The sequence below is a fragment of the Lolium rigidum genome, chromosome 5 (assembly GCF_022539505.1).
Source record: "Lolium rigidum isolate FL_2022 chromosome 5, APGP_CSIRO_Lrig_0.1, whole genome shotgun sequence".
In the NCBI taxonomy this organism is placed as follows: Eukaryota; Viridiplantae; Streptophyta; class Magnoliopsida; order Poales; family Poaceae; genus Lolium; species Lolium rigidum.
In genome coordinates, this window is record NC_061512.1 from 267,193,447 (window position 1) to 267,217,166 (window position 23,720).

General features: G+C 45.7%; 3 protein-coding genes and 1 pseudogene across 3 annotated transcripts; 2 read left to right on the plus strand and 2 right to left on the minus strand.

Annotated features, from left to right (window-relative positions):
- The first annotated feature begins 2,669 nt into the window (after positions 1–2,669).
- LOC124652851 lies at positions 2,670–3,521 on the plus strand (annotated as a pseudogene).
- Positions 3,522–7,047: 3,526 nt separating this feature from the next.
- LOC124657644 (germin-like protein 9-3) lies at positions 7,048–7,686 on the minus strand. The gene has a single exon (XM_047196161.1). It carries the CDS (start codon positions 7,678–7,680, stop codon positions 7,048–7,050), a length of 633 nt encoding a protein of 210 aa, XP_047052117.1. The 5' UTR covers positions 7,681–7,686.
- Positions 7,687–8,303: 617 nt separating this feature from the next.
- On the minus strand, positions 8,304–9,832 carry LOC124652852 (40S ribosomal protein S25-2-like). Its single transcript, XM_047191896.1, has 4 exons — positions 9,785–9,832; positions 9,601–9,675; positions 9,391–9,525; positions 8,304–8,608 (listed from the first exon to the last, which is right to left on the minus strand). The coding sequence occupies exons 1-4, from the start codon at positions 9,785–9,787 to the stop codon at positions 8,495–8,497; spliced, it is 327 nt and encodes a 108-aa protein (XP_047047852.1). The 5' UTR covers positions 9,788–9,832; the 3' UTR covers positions 8,304–8,494.
- Positions 9,833–19,602: 9,770 nt separating this feature from the next.
- Positions 19,603–23,451, plus strand: LOC124651956 (uncharacterized protein At2g27730, mitochondrial-like). Its single transcript, XM_047190974.1, has 3 exons — positions 19,603–19,849; positions 22,001–22,039; positions 22,962–23,451. The coding sequence occupies exons 1-3, from the start codon at positions 19,709–19,711 to the stop codon at positions 23,181–23,183; spliced, it is 402 nt and encodes a 133-aa protein (XP_047046930.1). The 5' UTR covers positions 19,603–19,708; the 3' UTR covers positions 23,184–23,451.
- The last annotated feature ends 269 nt before the right edge of the window (positions 23,452–23,720 follow it).

Sequence of the window (23,720 nt, forward strand, 5' to 3'; positions counted from 1 at the left end):
TTGGGGAGGTAATAGTTACTCGACAAAAAAGGTTTATGAGGCGATCCCCACAAGCACCACCTGCACCCAAACCTTTCATATGGATCTGGAAGTCCCCATGCCTGCCAAAACACAAATTTTTCTTCTGGCTATTACTGCAGGACAGGCTAAATACTAGAGAACTTCTCATCAGGGAGAATTTTCACATTGAATCAACAAACTGTGTATTATGTGATGAAATCACTAATGAAACCATGCTATATTTATTCTTCACATGTGACTTCAGTCAGAATCTTTGGTGGAAGATTGGAGAAGAATGGAACATAGACTTGCTGCTAGTGGATATGATCTTGGATGCAGAAAATAGGTCTTTCAACCCTTTCTTCAAAATTGCTATGATTGCAGGCTGTTGGAGCTTATGGAATCACATAAATAACATTATTTTTTACAAGCATCAAAGGAGCTTGGATATCTGGTACAAACTCTTTATTTCATCTATTCAAGAGATAAGACATGGAACTAAACCTGGATTGAAGGAGGGTATGCAAGACTGGATAGATACTTTGTGAATAGACTAGTTTTATTTTTTGTTTTTTGTTTTTGTCTTTCTCTTTCTTTACCTCTTGCCCTCCATTTGTACATAACCATGCCATGTTTTGGGCACTATATATGAAAATGACACAGTGGGGATCTTCCCCACTGTATTTGTAAAAAAACAAATATCTCGATTGAGATATTTAATGTATGATTAGATATGAGCAAATAGGAAGTTCTAGTATGCAAAAATTGTTTACGGCGAGCTTTTTAAAGGAATGGATGGTACTATAGCTTAAGTTACTAGTGTTTCCGTGAGATCAAATGTGTGCTCGGTGTTCCTGGCTTTCCGCCGTTTAGTATAAGAGCATCTCCAGCCGCGTCACTCAAATAGTTCCACAAACGATGCCGGATCAAAAGTTTAGAGGAGGCTTTTTCTTCGTGCCGCGTTTGGGGGATGTCGCTCCCCAGCCGCGTCCCCCAAAAATGCCCCCCAAATATTAAAATAACTTATTATTTGTTTTTTTGCATTTTATTTTAATAGAGAGAAGAAATTTGTAGGTACAGTCAAGATTTTCAAAGTAGTGCAACATATTGTAACAAATTACATATAAAAACTACTTTTACTTTGATGGTCCGTCTCGTCGTCCTCACGGAGGCGCTTCCTGCTCGTCACCTCTTCCGAAGAGGTCGTGGCGTTCGACGCGTCGGAGGATCTTGTGTCCCCCTCCGACGGGTAGTTCTTGTTGTATTCGCCATCGTGAGCTCGCCGGCTGCGCCTTCGCCTTGGCACGGGCCCTTGCCTCCTTCTTTGTCGCCGCCTCCTCGGCCTCTTCCTCCTCCTCCTCCTTCTCATGGCCATCATCGGTGATGGCCTTCCCCTCCTCTCATGGCCATCGCTCATCAGCGATGGCCTTCCCCTCCTCCTCATGGCCATCGTCGGCCTCCCAATCCTCCTCTTGTCCGTCCGTCGGCGGGGAACCAGAGCTGCTAGGCGTTGAAACTCTTTCCCACCAATGGTGCCATCCTGGCGGCTTCCCCTCGCTATCGGTCTGATGGAAAAGAAATGTTGCTCATGGTCAGAGAGGAGAGGAAAGATGAATGGCGCTGGCCGGTTGTAGTTTGGAATGCGCATACGCACGGGTCTTATTGAGCGGGGATGAATGGCGGCGCAGATATCGAAGAGGGTTGCGGTTGCTCTTCCGCGGAGTTCACTCTCCATTCTGGCGGTTCGCGCGTCGATTGACGCGGTTGGCATTGCGACGGTTCGCCTTCCCGGTAACTGCACCGTCGATAGGTAGGAGACGGTTGAGTCGTTCGTGTGTCACTAACGCGTCGAGCCTGCCACTCTCCGCCTCGCTTCTCGCTGTGTCCGGCACGCTCGGAGCGTCCCCTGTGGATCGGGATGGGCTCGGGGCGCCGGACACCATATTGAATCGCGCCGGATGGAAGGAGCCTTTAGAGCGCGTGACTGGGAACGAAAAAATGTACGACGACCAAAAAATCTTTAGGGCACGCGACTGAAGATGCTATTAGATGCTAAGCCATAGCGTCGTCGACAACAGTGACATATAGGAAATTCGTTGCACCCTGTTTGGACGTATGTGCACGGGCAGTTGAGGAACTGTTATTGGAGGACAGTCGAATAATACACGGTTGGATGTCAATAGAATTGCTAACCGGACACATGTTCCAATTCATTGTATCTTGTACTCAGTATACTAAGAGTGGACTCCAATTTTTACCTTCTAGTTTACCATTTGTGATAGCAAGTGGAGCATGTGTAGGTTTTTTCCCACCCTTTTAGTCTTTTTTCGAAAGTTTTCTCTTGTGATACTTGAATGCTTGATGGATATAGATTGTTAAAAATCCAAAACAAATTAAAGGCAAATTCCAAAATTATGATACAACCTATGTGCTGAAGTAGCCATAAAAAGGTATATTCGTGTGGCGCAACAAGAGTAGCTGCCCAGATAACACTTCCCTGGATGCGTGTTTGCTGCAGCCTGCTGTTAGCAAGGCCAACCATCGGCCTCGATTTCTCAAAAGTTTTGACCAGTTCATCACTCGTTCTCTTCTCTATAAATATCACAAGGAATTTTGCATCACCTCATCAAACCATAACAGTCGCAGGTCGCAGCCCCCATCATCTATCTCAATCAGCTTAGTCACCTAGCTGGTAGATAGACTCAGTTCAATGGCGTCCATGAAAATCCATTCGTTGGTGTTAGTGTTGGTCGCACTAGTCATGGGGCCACTGGCCGCGGTGGCCGGCGACCCGGACATCCTCACCGATTTCGTCCCACCAACCACAATCGGCGGGCCAGCCAACATCACCGGTGACTATTTTACCTTCACCGGCTTCCGTCCCAAGCTGATCCCAACAGCCACCTTCGCGGTGGAGAAGGCCTCCCTGGCGGAGTTCCCCGCGCTCAACGGACAGAGCGTGTCCTATGCCAGGCTCACGTTCCCTGCAGGCACTGTGAACCCAACGCACACCCACCCTCGTGCCTCCGAGCTGCTTCTTGTCATTGAGGGTGCGCTCTCCGTCGGCTTCATCGACACCGCTGGCAAGCTCTACACCAAGGACCTAGTTGCCGGCGACATGTTCGTCTTCCCCAAGGGCCTCGTACACTACCAGTCCAACCAGGGGCCAACCTCGCCGTCGCGCTGTCAGGGTTTGGGAGCGCCTCCGCCGGCACCGTGTCTGTGCCGCTCACCGTGTTTGGCACCGGAATCGACGACGTCGTGCTTGCCAAGTCGTTCAAGACCGACGTGGCCACCGTGCAGAAGCTCAAGGCAGCCCTCACACCACCGAAGAAGAATTGATAGTATGACCGGTGATGCTGCCATGTTGGCGCTTTGCCATTTCGATGTTTTTTTCTTGTTGAAATAACCTGCCTACCTGTCTAAAGGATGGACGCCAAACTTTTTTGAATTATATTATCAATGCCTAATCCTCTTCACTATAAAACTTATATTGATATAAATATGTAGTTTTGTGTCTTTGTGTGATGAGAGCTTTGCAGCATGGAGTATTATTATGAAGAAAATTATTTAAAGGACACTGAGAATATACACCTTTCATGGTACATGCAATTTGTTTTTCTTGCCATAACAGTGTATGTGACGCACCGTTAGACCAACATGGTTGCCTCCGTGGCCAACAAGTCGAGAGATACACCATGTCACCACACACGGCCACAACGGAAATGCTAGACTTACAAAAAAATTCTACTGAATTGTCTTACGGGATGATGTGTATGCCCAGGGTTGGTGCGTGTGATTCCCTTTCTCGTGATCTCAGGAATGTAACCTGCCTAACTTCATGCCACGTATGCCCGTAAGTGTGATTTTGTAACAAACCATCCGTAGATGTAGGATTACTCCGGCCACAACCACCGTTGTCTAGTCTAGGGTGGCATGCTCGAACACATCATATACCACATTGTTGCTGGCGGGGCTGAGCTGGCAAAATTTAGGACCATGTATGAAACTCAAAAATGAGCCCTACCTCACCAAAAAAATTGAGCAAATAATATTTCGATGTCATAATATTTTACATAAACATGGAAATTAAATATATTAAGGATCATATCTATTTAACTTGTGGTTACTTAATATTTATTTGAACAACATCACCTCTTTAGTATTCGCTGAATCTGTTCCTTTTCATTTCTCTTGCGCTTTTGGGTGCACTACAACAGAAAACAGAATTCGTGTCAAATCACTTTTGTCACTTAATATACTGTTTTTTTCGTCAAAAACAGGCCAATGATAAAAAAAATTGTCATTAGAATTGTCACTGAAACTCTGTCTTAGAAAATCCCTAATGACAGTACGCACTTTTTTATCATTGTAAATCGTATATTCGATAACAATTTAGAGTTTGTACGATAGTGGATAATAGGTGACATCCAAATTTCTCAACATATATATGAAAAAAATTCATTGTTAGATTGAAGGGGAGCTTAAGATTGATCAAAAAATGTTGACGTGGTTTCTTACATGGGGGCCCAAGATGCATAAGTGGTTGCTGACAACGTGGGTCCAACGGTATCGTGGTATCTTGAGGCGACAGTGGCAGCTCGTGGGGGCATCCCAACCCATTCTCCTCTAGGTTTCCGTGGGTTTAATCATATTGGTTTAAGGTAATGCACAGCTAACCACCATGCATCTTAAGCTTCTTGTCAATTGCCATTTTAATTCTGGTTTACCCTTCTTTTAAATACACTATGTTGAGTTACTCTTTTCAATGCAGGTTCTTCTGGTTTGCAATATGATAGACTCAAACATGGGAAATGAATCATGCATATAAATTGCATGCACGGATTGAGAAAGAACATGTATGTCCTTTATGTGTTGGAGATCTGAATACTGATGCCAAAACATTCAAGGTTAGTTATGTCTGGACTGATAAATCAACACCTAACCGCTCACCGCTCTCAGCAGTGAACAGTGTTTCTCCCCTTTGAGAGTAGTTGAGAGGGTCACGGCTCCTCTCCCTCCCCTCTCCGGCGGCCTCGCCGGCCGGAGTTGGAGAGGGAGATGAGGCCGCCCTATATATTACTGTAGGCTTAGTAGTAGTTGTTGGCCCTGGTGCCAGTTTGGCGTTCTGCCGCTGGGATGGATTCGACTGGAGATGGCGAGCTGCTCCGGCTGGAATAGGGAGTTTCTCTCCTTCGCTGCTGCGCTCCGGTGGTCGGAGACGGCGACGAGCGGAGTTCTCCGTTCATCTCCTTCAATAAAGCTCGAGTGCTGGATACCAAACCGCGCAGATCTAAGGATGCCTCCAACCCCCTCTTGTGGTCGTGGTGATAGGCAGGGGGAAAGGAGGGATCCAAAGATCTTCGTTTTGGTGTTCGGCAGGGAGACGATGAGCGTGCGCAGCGCACGCTGGAGGCTGTTGTTCTCGGAGTTCATCAACGTCAGCCATGGTTCGCCGGCGCTATTTTCGGCGTTTTGAGCCACTCCAAGCCAGCTCTGAGTGAGGATCTTCCCCGACCCTGCTTCAGGATGCATCACCATCGACGCCCCAAGTGGCAACGTCCCCGGCGGCGACGATGGTGCCTGAGGTTGGAGGTCTCAGACCGGCGGCGGCAACTGAGGACTCGATCGCGTTTCTGCAACTTTTCTTAGGGTCCTGGTTGTAATATTTTAGGCCTGCTTTTCATCTTCTTTTTCTTAGAGGGCCTGTTTGTAAAATGTACCGTCCGCTTTGACTAATGAAGCTTCCTGACCATTCGGGGTCTCTCCTGTTCAAAAAAAAACACCTACACTCTATTTCAATCTTGCTATGTATAAGTGTATAACTGTCCGCTTCCAATTGCTATGTATAAGTGTATAACTGATAAATTCATGCCTTATATTTTGGGACGGATGGAGTATATAAAATAAAGGCTCAACTGATTATACGACGGGACTGGATGTAAAACTATATGGGCTCATCTAACATAAACCTCAAGAGAACAAGATCGATTATCTGTTTTAAACTGACAACAAAGTTAATATATCACACCACTAGCGTTTCTTTTGCACCAGAAATAACTCTAAGAAACAATGAAGAGCAAAGTATTTTTATACAGAAATATTTGAATTGACCAGAATTGATGAGAACCTATCCAGTGGAAGCCAATTTATGGTTGAAATGGGTGAAAGCAAAGTGAAACTTATCCAAAGTTCCAAATAATTCTAAAAACATACACCATATAACACTTTGATTAAATTTTCTCTTTATTTTCTTGGAAGGTAAGACTATAGGCATGATGGCACTTACATACTGATACATATACGCGGATCGTTTGGAGATATTGTGGTTAACTTGCGTACACCATCTGTCTTTACAAGAGTGAATTTTCAAAATTTGGATACATCGGAACCCTTACCTAAACGTAGTAGCAAAAACCATTCACTGACGTAGGACAAAAACTATCTAGATAGTTATTAGCTTGCCACACTTTCCGAGGCATCAGTTGTGATAAACCGAAACTGACAAAATTCTCATAGCCTTTAAAATGGTACACAATTTTTCAAAGCATAACACACACACTAATAAAGTTCAACTCAAATCAAGCCGACAATGCAAACATGCATTCAAAATTATTTCAGCACCAAATTCTCTTTGCGAAATGGGATTTTTTTTTTTATCTAGATACACTGGAACCCCTTTTTTATACTTGGTGAAACTCACAGTTCTATGTTTTGAGGAGAAAATATGAAAACATTCATGCGCGTAGGTATTGGGCAAGAACTTCCATGCACATGTCTCAACTGATAAACCTACGTGTCATGTGACCAAATGAAACTATTTATATTCTCGGAGCCTTTGAAATGGTACACCATTCTTCAAAGATTACCACACATAGAAAAGATCCAATTCAAATCAAGAGCACATTGCAAACATACATTGAAGTTCATTTCACCACTGAATTTCTACCACCATTAAGCAGTTGTTGCCTGCATTGTTAGGTAGGTATACGTTATTCAACAAGAGGAAATTTCAAAAGCACAACAGAACGGTGAGACACGACGGACTTAATGCTTAGGTGGCGGAGTGAGCGCCGCCTTCAGCTTCTGCACTGTGGGCAGGTCAGTCTTGAAGGACTTGGCGAGCACGGCATCATCAATGCCGGTGCCGAACACCGTGACAGGAACGGACACGGTGCCCGCGTTGGCACTCCCGAATGCTGACAGCGCGACCGCAAGGTTGGACCCATGGTTAGACTGGTAGTGCACCAACCCCTTGGGGAAGACAAACATGTCTCCGGCAACCAGGTCCTTGGTGTAGAGCTTGCCGGCGGTGTCGACAAAGCCGACAGAGAGCGCACCCTCAATGACGAGCAGCAGCTCAGAGGCGCGCGGGTGGGTGTGCGTCGGGTTCACGGTGCCCGGCGGAAACCTGAGCTTGGCGTACGACACGCTCTGCCCGTTGAGCGCAGGGAACTCGACCATGGAGGCCTTCTGCACCGTGAAGCTAGTCACCGGCAACTCCCAGCCACCGAAGCCGGTGTAGGTGAAGTAGTCGCCAGTGATGTTCATCGGCATGCCCCACATCATCGGCATGACGAAGTCTGTAAGAATGTCCGGGTCGCCGGCCACGACGGCCAGTGGCGTTGACACCAGGGCAACCACCAGCAGCACCAAAGAGTACAAGTTCATGGACGCCATGGTTTCTGAAGCTTATGGTGCTGCTGGTGCTTCTGCTTGTGGAGATGGTGAGTGAGTATGCAGTGCAATATATAAGCAGGTTGCAAGATATCCTGAGCTAAGAAATGGAGAAAACAAGGAGAGGAGGGAATAATGTTTCTTCTGATTATGTCACTTGTGGGAGGCGGCACAAGGTGATATGCATAGAGATTAACAATTTGCTGGCAAAGAAGACTAGCACACGGCAGCACCGTTTTGCTAGACATCGGATGCATCAAAACTTGGTTCCTTTGGTAAAGTTGGCAACAAGAACGGTTATTGTCTGAGCTCATAGAATACGTCATGATTCAGTATGTTATTATTTGTGGACAAATACCTTCATCCTGCTGCAGTTCAGTCTATCGAGCTGGGAGTACAAAATTAGGTGTTTCAATTTCCGAAACCACTGCAGTGTAGATGCAAAAATGCAGCGAGCATCACAACGAAATGTGCCAACTATAGCTTAATTTACTGAAGTTGCGGAATCAAAATGAAATCCAATTTGCTTCGGTTGATTAAGGCAGGTACAACCACCTTGCAGACTTAATGCAAACTCTCCAACGCATGAAAAATATCATGACATAATCAGGTTTTCCAGCATCTCATGACAAAAAGATTATATGCACCGTGACCTCAAACAATGTTGCACTCACAACTATAGGATTTACTGTGCTGTCAACATTTTAGAATTAAAACAAAATCTCATAACATTCCCAATCACAGGCCACAAAGTGCATCACATAAGGAAAACAGCCTCAGTCTACTGGACTAGAACATCCACTGGATACATATGTGATCAAGTGTTAGTCGCCCTGGTGAAGATCTGCTGGCTGGAGTGAATTGACACCACCCTGACAAGCCCCCTCTCAACCAGGTCCTTGATAGCCCTGCGAGCCAGAGAGCCATTGATCTGCATGTAGATAAATAGAGAATGAGTGAGACATTCAGGATATGGAATAAATATCAACAAAATAACACGGATGATGCACTAATATAGAGTGTGCTTAAGCGTCCAGGCAGTGAGTTGTAATTATTAACATCCAGAACATGCCAGCACTAAGCAAATTTGATACCTAGACATGCTGTACTTAAAACAATCAGTTTTCTCCCACATGGAACTGTGGTTCCAACTAGCAATAATGCATTTATTTGAGACACAAACTTTGGATGTGAAGGTGCAGCAAGAAATTCATGACGTGTTCATTTGAACATTAATTTCATACCAGTTGTGAGGCCAAGCAAGTAACCGACACAAAACACTACTGACTGCACATGTCCAAAACCCATTATGCAAAATGTCATAAAAGGTGGGCAAATGGGCACATCAAATCGATTGCATCCTAATCTCTAACTTGGAGCAACAAAACACTACTGACTGCACATGTCCAAATCCCATTATGCAAACTGTCATAAAAGGTGGGCAAATGGGCACATCAAATCGATTGCATCCTAATCTCTAACTTGGAGCAACATTTGAGAATGCAAGCCTTACACACCACGCTACAAGCATATACGACGTTCTATGCAAGAGAATATTTGTTTCTTCTTCTACAGGTTACTACTCTTGGTGCCACTAAAACAGCAATTATTATTAGATTACAACCCACAGACATAATCAACCATTCGAGACCAATCTCAATGCTAAGTGGGTCGAGTAACAAGTAATAACAAGATGCGGATCATGGACGTTACCCTGAGTCGCTCGGAGAGGACTGATGGCGTGATCTGCTTGTACTTGGGCGCCTCGGTGATGAGCTTGTCGTAGGTGGCCTGGTCGAAGAGCACCGCGTTGTTCACCTTCTCCTTTTGCTTACCCTTGCTCCACTTCTGCAACCACACGACAAACTCGGTGAGAGAGAATCAAGCAAACAAACAAGGAGAGGGATAGGTGTGCGATTCGACCTTCTTCTTCTGCTTGCCGCCCCCGGACTTGGCGGGCTTGGAGGACGGCGGCGGGGCCTTCTCCTTCTTCGGGGCCTGCGAGGACAAGAGAGCGAGCGAGCGAGGTCAGGTCTCAGTATGCATCCGGGCTGCAGCTGCAGCTGCTGCGGGTGGATTGATGTACCGGCCGGTGAGGTGAGCGTACCATGGCTTAGGCGGGCGACGCGACGAGGAGGAGGCGGCGGCGGCGGCGGCGGCGGCGGCGAAGTGGAGACGACGGGAGAGGATGGGTTGCGCTGAGGTCTGAGGAGGGAGCACGTATATGTGTTGGGGGCTAGGGTTTTCCTGTGGGCTCCTGGGCCTGGGCCTGGGCCTGGGCCTGTGGGAATTTATCCACCGAGTCCCTCCGTTCTGACGATGGATGTCTTCTGTCTACATATGTAGTGTAGGATGTCCTCAAAAAAAAAAAAAAAACATATGTAGTGTAGGGTTTCCCTCAAAAAAAAAAAACATATGTAGTGTAGGGCATCTCCCAATGAAACATGAATATCCTTAATCACATTCACACAATCTGAACCTTTGTATCCCTGTCACTTTGATTCAATAAAGCTTCTCATGTTCTCTAAAAAAAACATATGTAGGGCATCTTCTTTCTCTCAAAACATAATGTAGGGCATCTTTTCAACCTAAAAAAATGGAGTAAAATATATGAGACGTCGCGAAACTTGTCAGTATAATTCACATTCATCTTTGTACTTATGAAAGTGGAAATTACGGTCCTTGAAGACGTGAATGTGTGTCACTCTACGATCACCGTAGACGGTGTACGGATTGGTTGATGCGGCACTGTGGGACCTGTCTGGCAGTGGAAGCACTGTGCTCGGGAGTTGTAGTTTTTAAGGCACCTGAAGATCAATGTTTGCAAAAGGCTCCCCGCTCCCACGAAAGCTGGCCAAGTGCTGGTGAAGCTTGCATCCCTAGGCGAGAGAATCGCGACGCGGGGATTTAGCAAATCTGGTCCTCGGCCCATTGCCGTAGCGACCGAGAACTACAGGCTGGGGGAGCGTTGAACTACACGCTGCCCATGCCACCCGCGTTTGGATCTGCTACAACCAGCGCGTGCGTGGCCCTTGGCCTTGCGGTCGCGCCGGAGCTGGATGACGATGGGGTCGGCGTGCTGGCGCTCTCTTGGAGCGTCGCGCAACTCGGCTGGGTCACTGTCTTGGTGGCATGCTCTCCTTCATCGGGCGCGCATTGTCACTACCGTGTCCATGTGCCGCAGCCATTGCCGGAGCTGTTCGGAGAACGTTCAGAGGAGATGTTTAGAGGAGATGAGGAACGAGAGGCAGGCCGAGCTTCACCGTTGGCATTCTTAATGGGTGGGGACGTGGGAGCTGAAGGGGAAGGCCACCACGGCCGTCCGATCATCCCCGCCCTCTGTATCTCCTTCTGCTCCTGCCGCCACGGGAGGAGGTTGGCTATGGCCGGGAGCAACAGGAAGCGCGGGAGCCGCGGCGGAGAGCAGATCCACCAGGCCTAGGGTAGGTCTGGGGCCACCAGGCCTCCACCGACCTCGCCCTTCCGCCTATATAAAGCTCCCGACGCAAAAACCCTAAATCAATCAGCCTCTGTTCCAGAAAAGTTCCGTAGGTTCACCGCCGCCGAAGACAAGATCCGGGGGACATAAGTCTCTGTTCCGGCACCCTGCCAAAACGGGGAATTGTCCCCAGAGCCATCGCCATCGACTCCACCGCCATCTCCGTCATCGTTGATGACTCCCATGATGAGGAGTGAGTAGTTCTCCCCGAGGCTGAGGGTCTACCGGTAGCTATGTGGTTTATCTCTCTCTCATGGTGTGATCTTTATGTGATCATGCGCTTTGTAATCTAGATATCGTTATGCTATTCAAGTGGATTTTACTTATGTGATCTCCGGAGACTCCTTGTCTCACGTGTGGAAAGGTGACAGTGTGTGCACCGTGTGGGTCTCTTAGCTAGGCTATATTTCACAGAATACTTGTTCACTGAATTATGATTTGAGTTAGATGTCTCTATGAAATTGTGGTGTGTTAGTACCTCATATGAATGCTCAAAGTGACAGCGTGGGGTGTTCATTAGTACTTGGAAATACATCTTTAAGGTTTGCTTTTGCAACCCTACGCAATGAATTAGTGTTCATTATCCAACTAGAGAGTAGTTCCGAGTAGCATAGTGAAGTGCTTATATTTATATTCCTTTATAATATCATTGTTGAGAGTGACCACTAGTGAAAGTATGATCCCTAGGCCTTGTTTCCAAACATCAAATCACCGTTTATTTATTATTTTACTACACGTTTACTTGATGTCATATTTATTTCTGATTGTTATTACCACTCATATTCATCCATAACACTTGTATTTTACTATCTCTTCACCGAACTAGTGCACATATACACCTCATAAGTGTATTAGGTGTGTTGGGGACACAAGAGACTTCTTGTATCGTAATTGCAGGGTTGCTTGAGAGGGATATCTTTGATCTCTACCTCCCTGAGTTCGATAAACCTTGGGTGATCCACTTAAGGGAAACTTGTGGCTGTTCTACAAACCTCTACACTTGGAGGTCCAACACTGTCTACAAGAATAGAAGCGTGCGTAGAAATCAATGGTTCATGGATTTTGGGGCTTTTTCTTGTTTGAATAATAGGTGGATCGTTGCTATGTTCATTCATTAGGAGAAAGTTTTCAGATTACAAAGAACGAAAAGATTAGAGTGCCCTACTTAATTTGGTTGATTAGGCAATCAATTGGCTAATTTTCTCTTTCTTATCTAAAATACATATATTCCATTATGGGCTTGGTTGCTTGGATGCTTCTAAGCATTGAAGAACATGCATGCAGGCTTGTGAATGGCTGAAGGATTGAGAGGAAAAGTCAAAAGGCTTCTCAATGGGATCTTATGTGAGTGTAGTCCATACATTTCGGTGTTTGAGATTTGAATGTAGAAGAGGAACACATGGATATGTGCATCACTAATCCAGGGTCTGAGAAAAAATTGTGAATGTTAGGGGGCATGGCCCCTGCTAGTCCCCCCTCTTCCGCCATTGATTGCGACTAGGAATTCTACGACCCTTTAGAAAAAAGAGAAAAAAACATATTGACACCCCCTTAAAATCAGCTTCCCTATTTGGCTCTAGGGAAAAAAGAACTTCCCAATTTGATATCTAAACTTCATTTCTTCCCTCCGCTCACATTGTCGTCCATTGCATTACATTTTCCTTTAGTCATTTGTCTCTGGAGATGAAAATACCCCTAAATCAATTGGGTCAATGACCGATAATCAAACCAAGAGGAAATACTAGGGACGGGAACCTATAGACATAATCATCTCTCCTTTCCCTTTTCCTCGCGTACGCTCAACCATAGTGGCGGGGAGCTGGCTCGAAGTGGCTGCGATGGCTTCAGCTGATGGCGATGGACCGGACAATAAACGTTAATGCATTGTACCGATTATATTTATCATCCTCTCTAGATGATATGGACTCATAAAACAAGACATGTTTTCCCTATTATTGTACATGCCCTAAGCAGATCTTCGCCTCCACAATGAGTTTTTTTTTATTTCTCTCGTCTCAGCTTCTTTCTTTGGATCAATCTTTGGATCAATGAAGACTTGGGCAACCTTTTTTTTTTTAAACGAGGGCAAAAGCTTTGCCCTAATCTATTAATTAAGAAGAGTTTTACAAAAAGGAACCCGGATTACATCCAAGGCGTTACTCTCCCGGCATGACATTGCCCAAATGCTTGGCACCGGCCAGAACCCATAATCTAGCCTCGGTTTTGATTCTCTCTATAACTACTTGTACGGGCGCATGCTTGTTACGGAAAATCCTAGCATTGCGCTCATTCCAAATCTCCCAAGTGATAAGGAGCGTGAGAGAGGAAACCGCCTTCCTACAAGGAGTGCCGCCGCCCGCCATCAAGTTCCACCAAGAGTCCATGGATAGCCCAACCCATTGTGCGGGTTGAAACAAAGGGATGCCGACCCAATCCTTGAAAGCATCCCAAATGCGAGCCGTGAAGCGACAGTTGATGAAGAGGTGTTCCACGGTCTCCAGAGTTTGGTTGCATAGAGTGCAACGGTCGCAATTTTGCCACCCCCTTGCTTGCAAGCGATCGGCCGTCCAAATCCTATTTTGCAAAAGAAGCCACGCAAAAAACTTCACTTTCGGCGGTGCCCAAGCCTTCCACACCAACTTGTTCATGTTCGAAGCAATGGCTCCAATGAATTGTATCTCATAAGCCGATTTGGAGGTATACTCGCCATTGGCCGTGAGCCTCCAAACAATGTCATCCTCAACCCCATCCCGGAGTTGGATGTTGTCAATAAGACCCCAAAGCTCGACAAATTGTCTAAGATAATCCATGTTGTTGATTTTCTCCAAGTCAATCTTCTTGACCCACTCGTTATTTCTCAAGGCTTGATGGACCTTCCAATTCTTTCTCTTTGAGATCTCGAAAATGAGCGGTGCGACCTCAATCGGCTTCCTATTGTTCAACCATGGGGAGTGCCAAAAAGGCGCCTTATGGCCATTGCCAAGAGTGATGGCCGTAGAAGCATAGAACACCTCCATGTCTTCGAAAGAGCAAGGGTTCCCCAAGCCCTTCCAAATTTTATCGGGCTCTTTCCATTCAAGCCAAGGCCAACGAAGTCTAAGGGCCCTTGCAAACTTATCCAAATGAAGGATACCGATCCCACCAAGCTTTTTGGGGCGGCACACGGTCACCCAATTGACCTTACATTTTGCCCCCGTCGTGGTGTCCTTGGCGGACCAAAGGTACGCCCTCTCAATCTTGCTAATGTACTTGGTAGTCTCCGGGGGAAGCATAAGCGACGTCATGTAATAAGTAGCTTGTGAGGCGATAACGGATTTGACCAAGGTTGCACGGCCGGCGGTAGTAACTAGTTTCCCGGCCCAAGTTGGGAGCTTTCCGGCGCACTTATCCTCAAGGTGTTGGAAATCCGCCCTTTTGAGAGACCAAACCGAAAGCGGGAGCCCCAAGTACTTAAGGGGGAAAGTAGTTCGCGCCGCCGGGATACCTTCAAGCACGTCATCAAGGTCCACAAGGCCACACCGGATAGGAACAACGGAGCTTTTTTGGAAGTTGGTGCAAAGGCCGGTTACTTCGCCGAAGCCATTGAGGATACTTGCAAGATTTTGGATGTCCTCCTTAAAAGGTGCTACAAACACCGCCGCATCATCCGCATATAAGGAGGTCCTAAGGATGGTCCCGCGGCCACGAAGCTTGTGAATGAGGCTGAGGGTTGTAGCATGCTCCAAGATTTGTGTGAGTGGGTCGATGGCGATAACGAAGAGAAGCGGGGAGAGGGGGTCGCCTTGCCGCAAACCCCGGCCATGGGTGATAGGGGTGCCGGCCAACCCATTGAGAAGGACCCTAGAGGTGGAGGTCGTGAGAAGCGCCACAAGCCAATTGCGGAAGCGGCTCGGAAAACCCCGTCTTTGTAGTAAGTCCACAAGATATTCCCATCGCACGGAGTCGAAAGCCTTCCTAATTCGGCGACCTTGATCTTTTCACATATGATTGGTAGACAAACCCGATGCGGCGATGCATAGCTACCGCTGCGAGCTGGGGAATCCCACAATCCTTGCCAATTCTGTCTCGAATTGAATTGCGCAAAGCACGTACGTACAGGTCTCGAATTCAACTTGGACTCGGCTACTGATTGATTGGATCACTAGTACAAATACGCATCGGCCGTTGCCTCTTTGTTGCCCTGAATCTAATCCAGCCGCGCGCCACCACGAACGTACGCGCGCCTGAATCTCGTCACCGCCGATCGATGGACGCGATCTACGACGCCGACATTGTTGGCACTTGCGTGCCCCACAAACTGTTCTTCGACATCATACGCCGCCTCCCGCCGAGGGCGCTCGCTGTCTGCCGGGTCGTCTCCCGCAAGTGGCGCGCCACCGTCGACGACAACAACCTCCTCCCAGCCGACTGCAATAGGTTGTCTGTCACCTACTGCGGCATTAGCGACAGCAACTACCGTGCCCGCTGGAAGTCTTGCTCCATCGCCCCGACGGCAACGCCTAACGAAAGGCGCGATCATGGCGCCCCAGCTGATGATGACAACAACAACACCAACATGAACCTCCTCCCCACTAGCTTCAGCAACGTCGATGGCCATTGGGTGTATAACTCCGTCGCCACGGCAGCAACTGTCTTGGCCCAGAATAACTAACCGTTCTGGGATGCGTGACTTCTTCGCCTTCAGCAACTAGGGTGGCCGCTGGACCAGCTGGGAGTAATGCTTCATTGCCCCGACCACATCTTCTACCCTGAGAAGATGTGACAATGGGCGCATTCACCACGGCAAGACGAGCGTGGAGGCGAGGAGTAGGTCGGGAACATCATAGTGGTAGCAGTCTACTACAGTATATTATTTGTTTTCGAATTTTTCTACTATATTATTTAAGACGATGTAATCCTTATGATCGTAACCTATTGAAAGACATTTTAAAAAATATTTTAGAGTTCAGTAAGGATAAATACTATTTACTCTTCCCCGTATTATTTGTGGGGTAACTCATAACCTTTGCCAAATATGACAGCTGTTTCCCTAATATCCACCCTAGTCAGATATTATATAGTCCTAGTGTACACAAATTTCCTTGGGCCGATTCCAAGCGGTAGTAAATACATGGAGTTTCGTTTCCGAGATCTAAATACACAGACTTACCAATTTTTGTTTGACTTGAAAGGTCAAGTATGTAGCTTGCATGATCGTACGATTGCATCCACACAAGGATGTGCTCCTCCTATATCTGATAATCTGAAGCTATGTGTGTGGCATGCATACCATCTTTCCACCTCTAGAATGCAATATACTTGGACGTCGACCACACATTCCATTACCGCCCATGCTACTTTGACGACCCCCCACCCCACCCCCCCCACCCCCCCACACACAAAACATTTAGCTATTTGTCTATCTCGCTACCAAAATTTGCAGCTCTCAACATCATATATGGCATGGGCACGTTTATTTGCCGAACTTATGCTCAAATTGGAGGGTGTGCTTGAGCCTATCGATGCCTACAAGGTAAATTCGCCCCTGCGTAGGGCTACTCCCGCTCGCTTGAAGAAACCTTAGCCATGCAAAAAAGTGTGAAAATATCGACCATTACGACATTACAATGCAGTTCCCATCGTCCAAATGCACACACATGATAAAAAAATATTCAGTTTAAAAAAATTATTCGTTAATTCAAAAGGCATTTATATTTTAAAATGGTTCACAAATAAATAAAGTTTTAGATTTTAAATATGGTTCAACGGGTAAAATGGTTCCAAAGTAAAAAGATGGTACAAATTCAAAAATGGTTCAACCGGTAAAATTGTTCTAAAAATATAAACTAGTTCAAATTCAAAAAATGATTGTAAAATTGTTCCAAAAAATAAATAGTTCAAATTCAAAAAATGGTTCACAGATTCAGAAAATGGAAGAGAAATAAATCTAAATGCCTACTAGTCGATGCTATGTTAAAACGACCAGCATACAAACATAATCGAGGGCCGGCCCATTGGAACGCACGCTTGGTTTGGTATGGTACTACTGGGACTCGATTAGGGACTCAATCTCGATTGCTACATATATATATTGCCACCAGATCGATCAAAGCCAGTCAGCCAGCCGCCGCCAGCAGCAGAAAAAACGCAGCCACCGCTGCCGCGTCCCAATCAAATCACACATGGAGCCGGCCGACAGCGGCTTCTTCTTCACCAACCGCGATGGTCGCTGGGTGTCTTCCTTCATCGTCCCGGCGACAGCCAATTCTCCACTGCCAATATCTAGCGGCGAGACCGATCACGGCGCCGTGACACCGAACTTCTCCGACAAGTCACGACCCGCCTTTGACGATAGCAACCACGGCTTCGTCTTCTACACCTATGAAGGCCGCTGGGTGTGTTCCCTCATCGCCCAGATGATGGCGCCGGCTCTCCTGAAAATATGCAATGGTGGGTGCGATCATGTCGACGAGACGAGCGACCGGCAATACGCGGACTAATCCCATCCCCTGAGATATTTGTACGAACAATCTGAAATATAGACTAGTTTCGTTTAAGAGATGTACTTAGTAGGAAGGCGTTGCTGAACTTAACAAGTGATTATATTTGATCTGTATTTTAATGATTGCTTTTTTAGTTATACAAATATTATTGTGTGTATTAGGATGCGCATGTAAAAGGAGCTGCTATGGGTATGCCACGTCAGATTTTTGCTTAGTTGGAGGAGAGAGAATGAAGAGAGAGAAGACTGTCTTCTCTTAGCTAAGGGATCATCTCTTACAAAATAAGGGGAGACTATTTCTCCATTGTATCACATATATTTTCCCTTAGCAATAAATTTTCTACCAAAATTTAATTATTAATATTAATTGCTAGAGGTGGCAGTAAGAGATAATGCATTGTATGACTTACATCTAATGCCTTCTCTAGCTAATATGGCGGGGTAAGGGAAGGCATGCCTTCTCTACAATTGTACATGCCCAAGTGCATATATAGACAAGGACTGTGATGAGGATCCTCCGAAGGCTACAATCCACCCAGCCTCCGATTTCCTAGGTGTTGGATCATTGTTAGGGAGTTCCCTCTCCTTCTCTCCCTTGTTTGCTCCATTAAAACAAGCTAGTCGTTCCTCGCAGCAAAGCAAAAAAAAGTAATACCCAAAAGCAATCGAGAAGGGATCACAACATATGGAGTGCAGGCGATGGGATGGCACGCCCCGAGCAGTCGCCGACCGATGTTGCAGCAGTCGACGCCGGTAGGTATTTCCCCACCACCTTACCCCAACCCCCGGAGGTGGCATCATGCTCTGCTTCAAATCATGATCCACGATGTCGATCTACGGGTGATCCGGAGAGTGCTAAAGAGGGAGGATCTTTGCTGCAAGAGCTTCGTCCATCTATAAGTTATACAAACATTCTTCATTTGCAGCAATATGAAAACATGTTGCCATATAACACGTTGTATCCCATGGATATGTTGGTTGCCATCAAAGAAGACCATTCATTCATTCCTTAAGATGTGTCACGGTTGTTTACAATTGCTTCCCTAAAAGTTCGTAGAGCATCTCCATCGGTTGCCCCGCTAGCTATTTGAGGGTCGGCGTGGTTTTTGGACTCACACCGGCGTACCCCAAAAAGCGTCGGCGTGGTTTTGAGCCAAATATAAGCGCCGACAACCCCGTGCCGGTCCCTTCACGAAGAGCGTGAATCGAACGCGCTAGCCCCTTTGAGATTCACTAAACTATGAAAACTCTGGTAGGTCTCCCCCTTTTTGAATCTGTATACGTACATGAACTATGGGTAAACCTATTGGTTGAATCAATCTCGCCTAGAATGCCCAAATGCACAAGTAGCAGATGATCTGGTCCCACTGCATGTGTAGGGATCGCTCATTTTGGAGGAGCAGATGAGATCAGGATCAGTTTTGTATTTCCGATCTCCTACTTGCTTCTTTATGTCGATGATATTGTTATCTTCTCGAAATTTCTTAGATCACATTATCACTCTTCTCCGATTTAAGTTTTCTATGATTGATCTTGGTCTTCTTCATCTTTTTTTTGGGCATTGCGGTTCTTCGTGATTCTTCCGGTCTATTTCTTTCTCAACGACAATATATTCTTGATCTCCTCTCTCGTGTTGGTACCAAACCAGCAAGGCAACAACGCAAATGACACTCAATTTACGCTTCTTCATCTTGTCGTAGACGGCGTTGGACTTGGTAGTCTACTCTTGAATTGTAGAAGGTCCTTTGAATTTCGAACTTGAATTTCTATGGGGCGACGAGGCGAGCGGTGGGACCTACCGACCGCTGTAGAAGATTCTTTCTTGGAGCGAAATGCCCAGCGAAAAAGAAAAAAGAAAAAGTTAACTATCGCGAGGGGCGTAAATGTAAACAGTACAGACCCAGTGTACTACTAATATAATATTCCTTTCCGCGCCCCCAAGGCTCCAACTTGCTTCGCATTTCCAGAGAGAGAGAGAGAGAGCGGGGAAGAGTCTGGAAGGGGATCGAAGCGAGCGAGAGAGCCACCGTCTCCTAGGGTTTCCGGCGGCGATGGCGATGGTGGCGGCGAGGTCTGCGGTGTCGAGGACCCCGGCGAGGTCGGCGGCGGCGAGGTTCCTGCAGAGCAGGTTCCGGTCCGGCGGCAAGGTGCTGGGCGAGGAGGAGAAGGCCGCCGAGACCGTCTACATCAAGGTATACACCACCGCTCCCGCTACCGCTCCCGCTCCAGCGCCTCCACCTTACTCCCCTTCTGTTATGGCTTATGGTTTCGAGATGGCGATTCCTGCGAGAACGAGTCGTGGATGCGATGCGAATCCGTCGTGTAGGTCTCCCGGTTCGTTTACTTGGTCCCGCGATTCTCCCAAAAACTCTAGGGTTTTTGGTGCGGTCTGCCTGTAGGATCGGCGTCCTCGTGGTGATCTTCTTCCCAGATGCTGGGCATATTTTTTCTCGGTTCTATTGTTGTAGCTCAGTTCCAGGAAGAATATGTGGTGATCTTCTTCCCACAGGTGAATATGCTGTTTGATGTTTTCCGCCTCTATAAGCTTTTGTTCTCGAAATGGAGCCCATATGAGCTTTTGTTTTCTATATGGAGGCAAATCTGCCCATATGACCTGCGTGCTCATGCTACCTAGATGCTAGGAAATTTCTATTGATTCAACTGCTGCCACGTAGTTACAGGAAGACGACAGGTTGTACCAGCGCTTTGCAGCCTGTCTCTGATGTATGGTTGGTTGCTCTTACATTGTGCTCATTGATGTTCTGGTGGTGTTGTGGGGGGAATTGGCGATCTTCCTCAACTTGCCACTGAACTAAGTTAATTTGTTCCCCATATTTGTTTTACGAATGGAGCTTTAGTTTGCGATGGTTGCTGTGATGTGAGATTTTGGATGTTCTGGAACCGGGGATTGATTTTTTGGTTATACAGATGGAAATGCAAATAATACTATTAGGAACTTGCAACTGTATGCTGGTGTTTGGTGTTTCTGATTATATGAACCTTGTATTAGTGTGTCAGGTATTGGATTTTGCCACTATGTGACCTCCCTGATCCTTTATTCTTTTGTTTTGTGGTCCAGTTGGACTATAATATTTTGCTATGGCCCCTGTGAACTCATCAATTACCCCGTTCATTTCTGTTGCTCATTAAGTGAATGTGGTAATTAGGTGACTAAATGGCAGCTATGTTTTTGGTGGGTAGCCAAATTCTACCACCATCCAAGTTATTTTTAGATTTTATGCATTTTTATTTAGTCTCCTGAAGTGATAAATCTTTCTTTCTGCAAAACATGAGTAGAAAACCTGCCTAGATGCACTACTTTATCGATGTGATCTAAATTTTTAGTTGATTTTGAACCTGGGACTGTTTTTCTGTTATACAGGTGCAAGTGTTGGGTTTTTTTCAGCATGTGACCCTTTTATTATTGTATCTTGAGTGTTGGATTTTTTTGCCATGATGTGACCTGTTCCCTGAACCTTTTTCTCTTCATTTTTTTGGTCCAGTTGGGTAATTTTTGCTATGGCTCTGGTGAACGCATCGGTTATTTTTTTCATTTATATTACCCCTTCCGTCCAGAATTAACTGACCCACATGTGCATAGGTTCGCATGCATCTAGAGTTCTAGACGTGTTTTAGTGTGTAGATACATGTGAACCTAGGCAAATGTGAGTCAATTAATTCCGAACGGATGGGAATATTCATGATGAGAATTGTAATTAGATGACTGAATGGTAGCTATGTTTTTGTTGGATAGCCAAATTCCACTAATATGCAAGTTCTTGTTTTTTGTTTTTGTATATTTCTATCTAGTCTCCTGAAATCCCCCCAGAAACATTGATATATCTTTTCTTTCTGCAAATATTTGTATGAAACATGTTTTTAGATGCAGCACTCCATTGCTTCACATAAGCATGTCTTAACCATGGATCATCGAATCGGTTCCGTTACCTTGCTAGCAGCTTTTACTTTGAAGTTTTGGACCATAGCATGTTATACTAAGCGGCAACCATCTTGTTAGCAACTTTTACTTAGAAGTCTTGGACCATAACATGTTATACTCATCAGAATCATGATTGGACAGTTAACGAATGAAGCACTAGGCTCATCCAAAGTAGAGATTCAACTATAAGAACTTGAAATTTGTCAGGACATCCAGTGATAACAGCTGCATAAATAGATGTAAAATTGCACCCTATTGACTTTATAAATTGTTCCAGAGGCACCATTTTTTTTCCTGTTTCTGCCTCTGATATAAGCCATACTATCGACATATGTTGGTCTCTGTTATTGTTAAAGCTCTGTTAATACAACTTACTAACATGCGTCCTGAACTTTTTCTGCAGAAAATGGAACAAGAGAAGCTGCAGAAGCTCGCACGTAAGGTATGCCAATATACAGTTTCGTGAACCACTGAAATGGGCAGTGTCTGTTGATGTTTTATTTCCATAAGTCCTCTCTTGTCATGATGTCGTGTCCAGCAAATAACCATGCTTCTGCAAAGTTATCTGTCTAATGGATCATGTTTTAACTTCATAAGTGGAAATACAATGTACTCCCTCCGTCTGGATTGAGACTCACAGTTGTCTAGATTTGCATGTATATATACGCGTTTTACTGTATAGATACATGCGGATCTACACAAATATGAGTCAGTTGATTCCGGACATGGGCAAATATGTGCTATGTGTGCCATGAGTGATTATAAGAGCTATAAATTCTTGTAGGGTCCCAACACGGTAGATATTTATGCTTTAACTTCCTTATATGTTATGTGCCTGTACAGCAAATTAGTATGGTCCTTGCACAAAATTACATTTCGTCCAATGGATATGGTCTGTTTTTGCTTACTAAGTTCAAGCTAACTACGTATGCAAACATACTGTTTCTGGAACCACTGAACTGGACGGTGGTTCCTGGTGTTTTACTTCCATAACTGTTCTCTTGTTGACACGTCGTGTCCAGCAAATTAACATGGTTCTGCACAAAGTTATATCTGTTCAATGGATACGCATGTCTTAACTTCCTAAGTTGAAATACAGTGTATATGCTGTGTTGCGTGTCATGAATACTTATAGGAGCTGTAAATTCTTGTATGGTCCCAGCACAGTAAATTCATGAATACGCGTAGATTTCAAATTGAACTTCCTAGTTGAAAGTACACAACAAATCTGTACAGCAAATTAGCATGCTTGCACAAAATTACATTCTGTCCAACAGATCTGTATATTTAGCTTCCTAGTTTGAAACCCTCTCTATATGTTCTGTGTGTGGGGGGGAACTCACTGGATCTGTAAATTCTTCCAGGGCCCCAGCACAGGAGAGCAAGCTCCGGCTACCCCAAGCTCCACAGCGAGCGACATGAAGGCTGGAGGCGGCACCGGCCCGACGGCATCCACATCTGCTGGCGTGTCAACCAACAAGAACAGGAACTACGCCATCCTGGCGGGAACCCTCGCTGGCCTGAGCGCCCTGGGCTGGTTCCTCCTGGCGAAGGAGCCCAAGAAGACGGGGGAAGTCCTCGACTGAATGGAGTCTTGGTTACTTTACTGCACATTGACCTTGCGCCTTGGTTGCGATGATGATGATGACGAGTTTTGATGTTGCCGAACTGATATCTGTAGCTACCTTTGACTAGAAACCTGGTCTGGGATGAGATGATCCGTAGTGGTTCTTGGTTTGCTCTCGGTAGTTGAAACATGTGGAGTAGTTGGTATGATGATGCTGCACTTTTGGGTTAAAGAGCTGTTTTGGATGCGGCCCTTTTGAATGCATGGATGGCTTGCGTGATGTGAAATTCTCATCCTTTTCATATGTTTCGGTGAATTGATAAGATTATTAGCTGCTTATCTGTACCGCTTGGTTTAGGCACGTCGATCAGTTGATACTTCTAAGTTCAGATACACGCAGAAACTCAACAGGCCAAAGTTCAGTAATTTGACCAAACACATCTGAATTCTTCGAATTCTTGACACATGTGTTGTACTCCTTATATCTGTAAAAAGATGTTGAGAATTTATCTAAATTTAGATATACTTTAGGTATATCTAAATTTAAACAAACTTG

Coding starts and splice junctions, on each gene's coding strand:
- LOC124657644 (XM_047196161.1), bottom strand. CDS start 7,680: ATGGCGTCCATGAACTTGTACTCTTTGGTGCTGCTGGTGGTTGCCCTG.
- LOC124652852 (XM_047191896.1), bottom strand. Junction 9,526..9,600: donor GCGGCAAGCAGAAGAAGAAG/GTCGAATCGCAC, acceptor GTGTGGTTGCAG/AAGTGGAGCAAGGGTAAGCA. Junction 8,609..9,390: donor TCCTCTCCGAGCGACTCAGG/GTAACGTCCATG, acceptor ATCTACATGCAG/ATCAATGGCTCTCTGGCTCG.
- LOC124651956 (XM_047190974.1), top strand. CDS start 19,709: ATGGCGATGGTGGCGGCGAGGTCTGCGGTGTCGAGGACCCCGGCGAGG. Junction 19,850..22,000: donor CCGAGACCGTCTACATCAAG/GTATACACCACC, acceptor CTTTTTCTGCAG/AAAATGGAACAAGAGAAGCT. Junction 22,040..22,961: donor TGCAGAAGCTCGCACGTAAG/GTATGCCAATAT, acceptor AAATTCTTCCAG/GGCCCCAGCACAGGAGAGCA.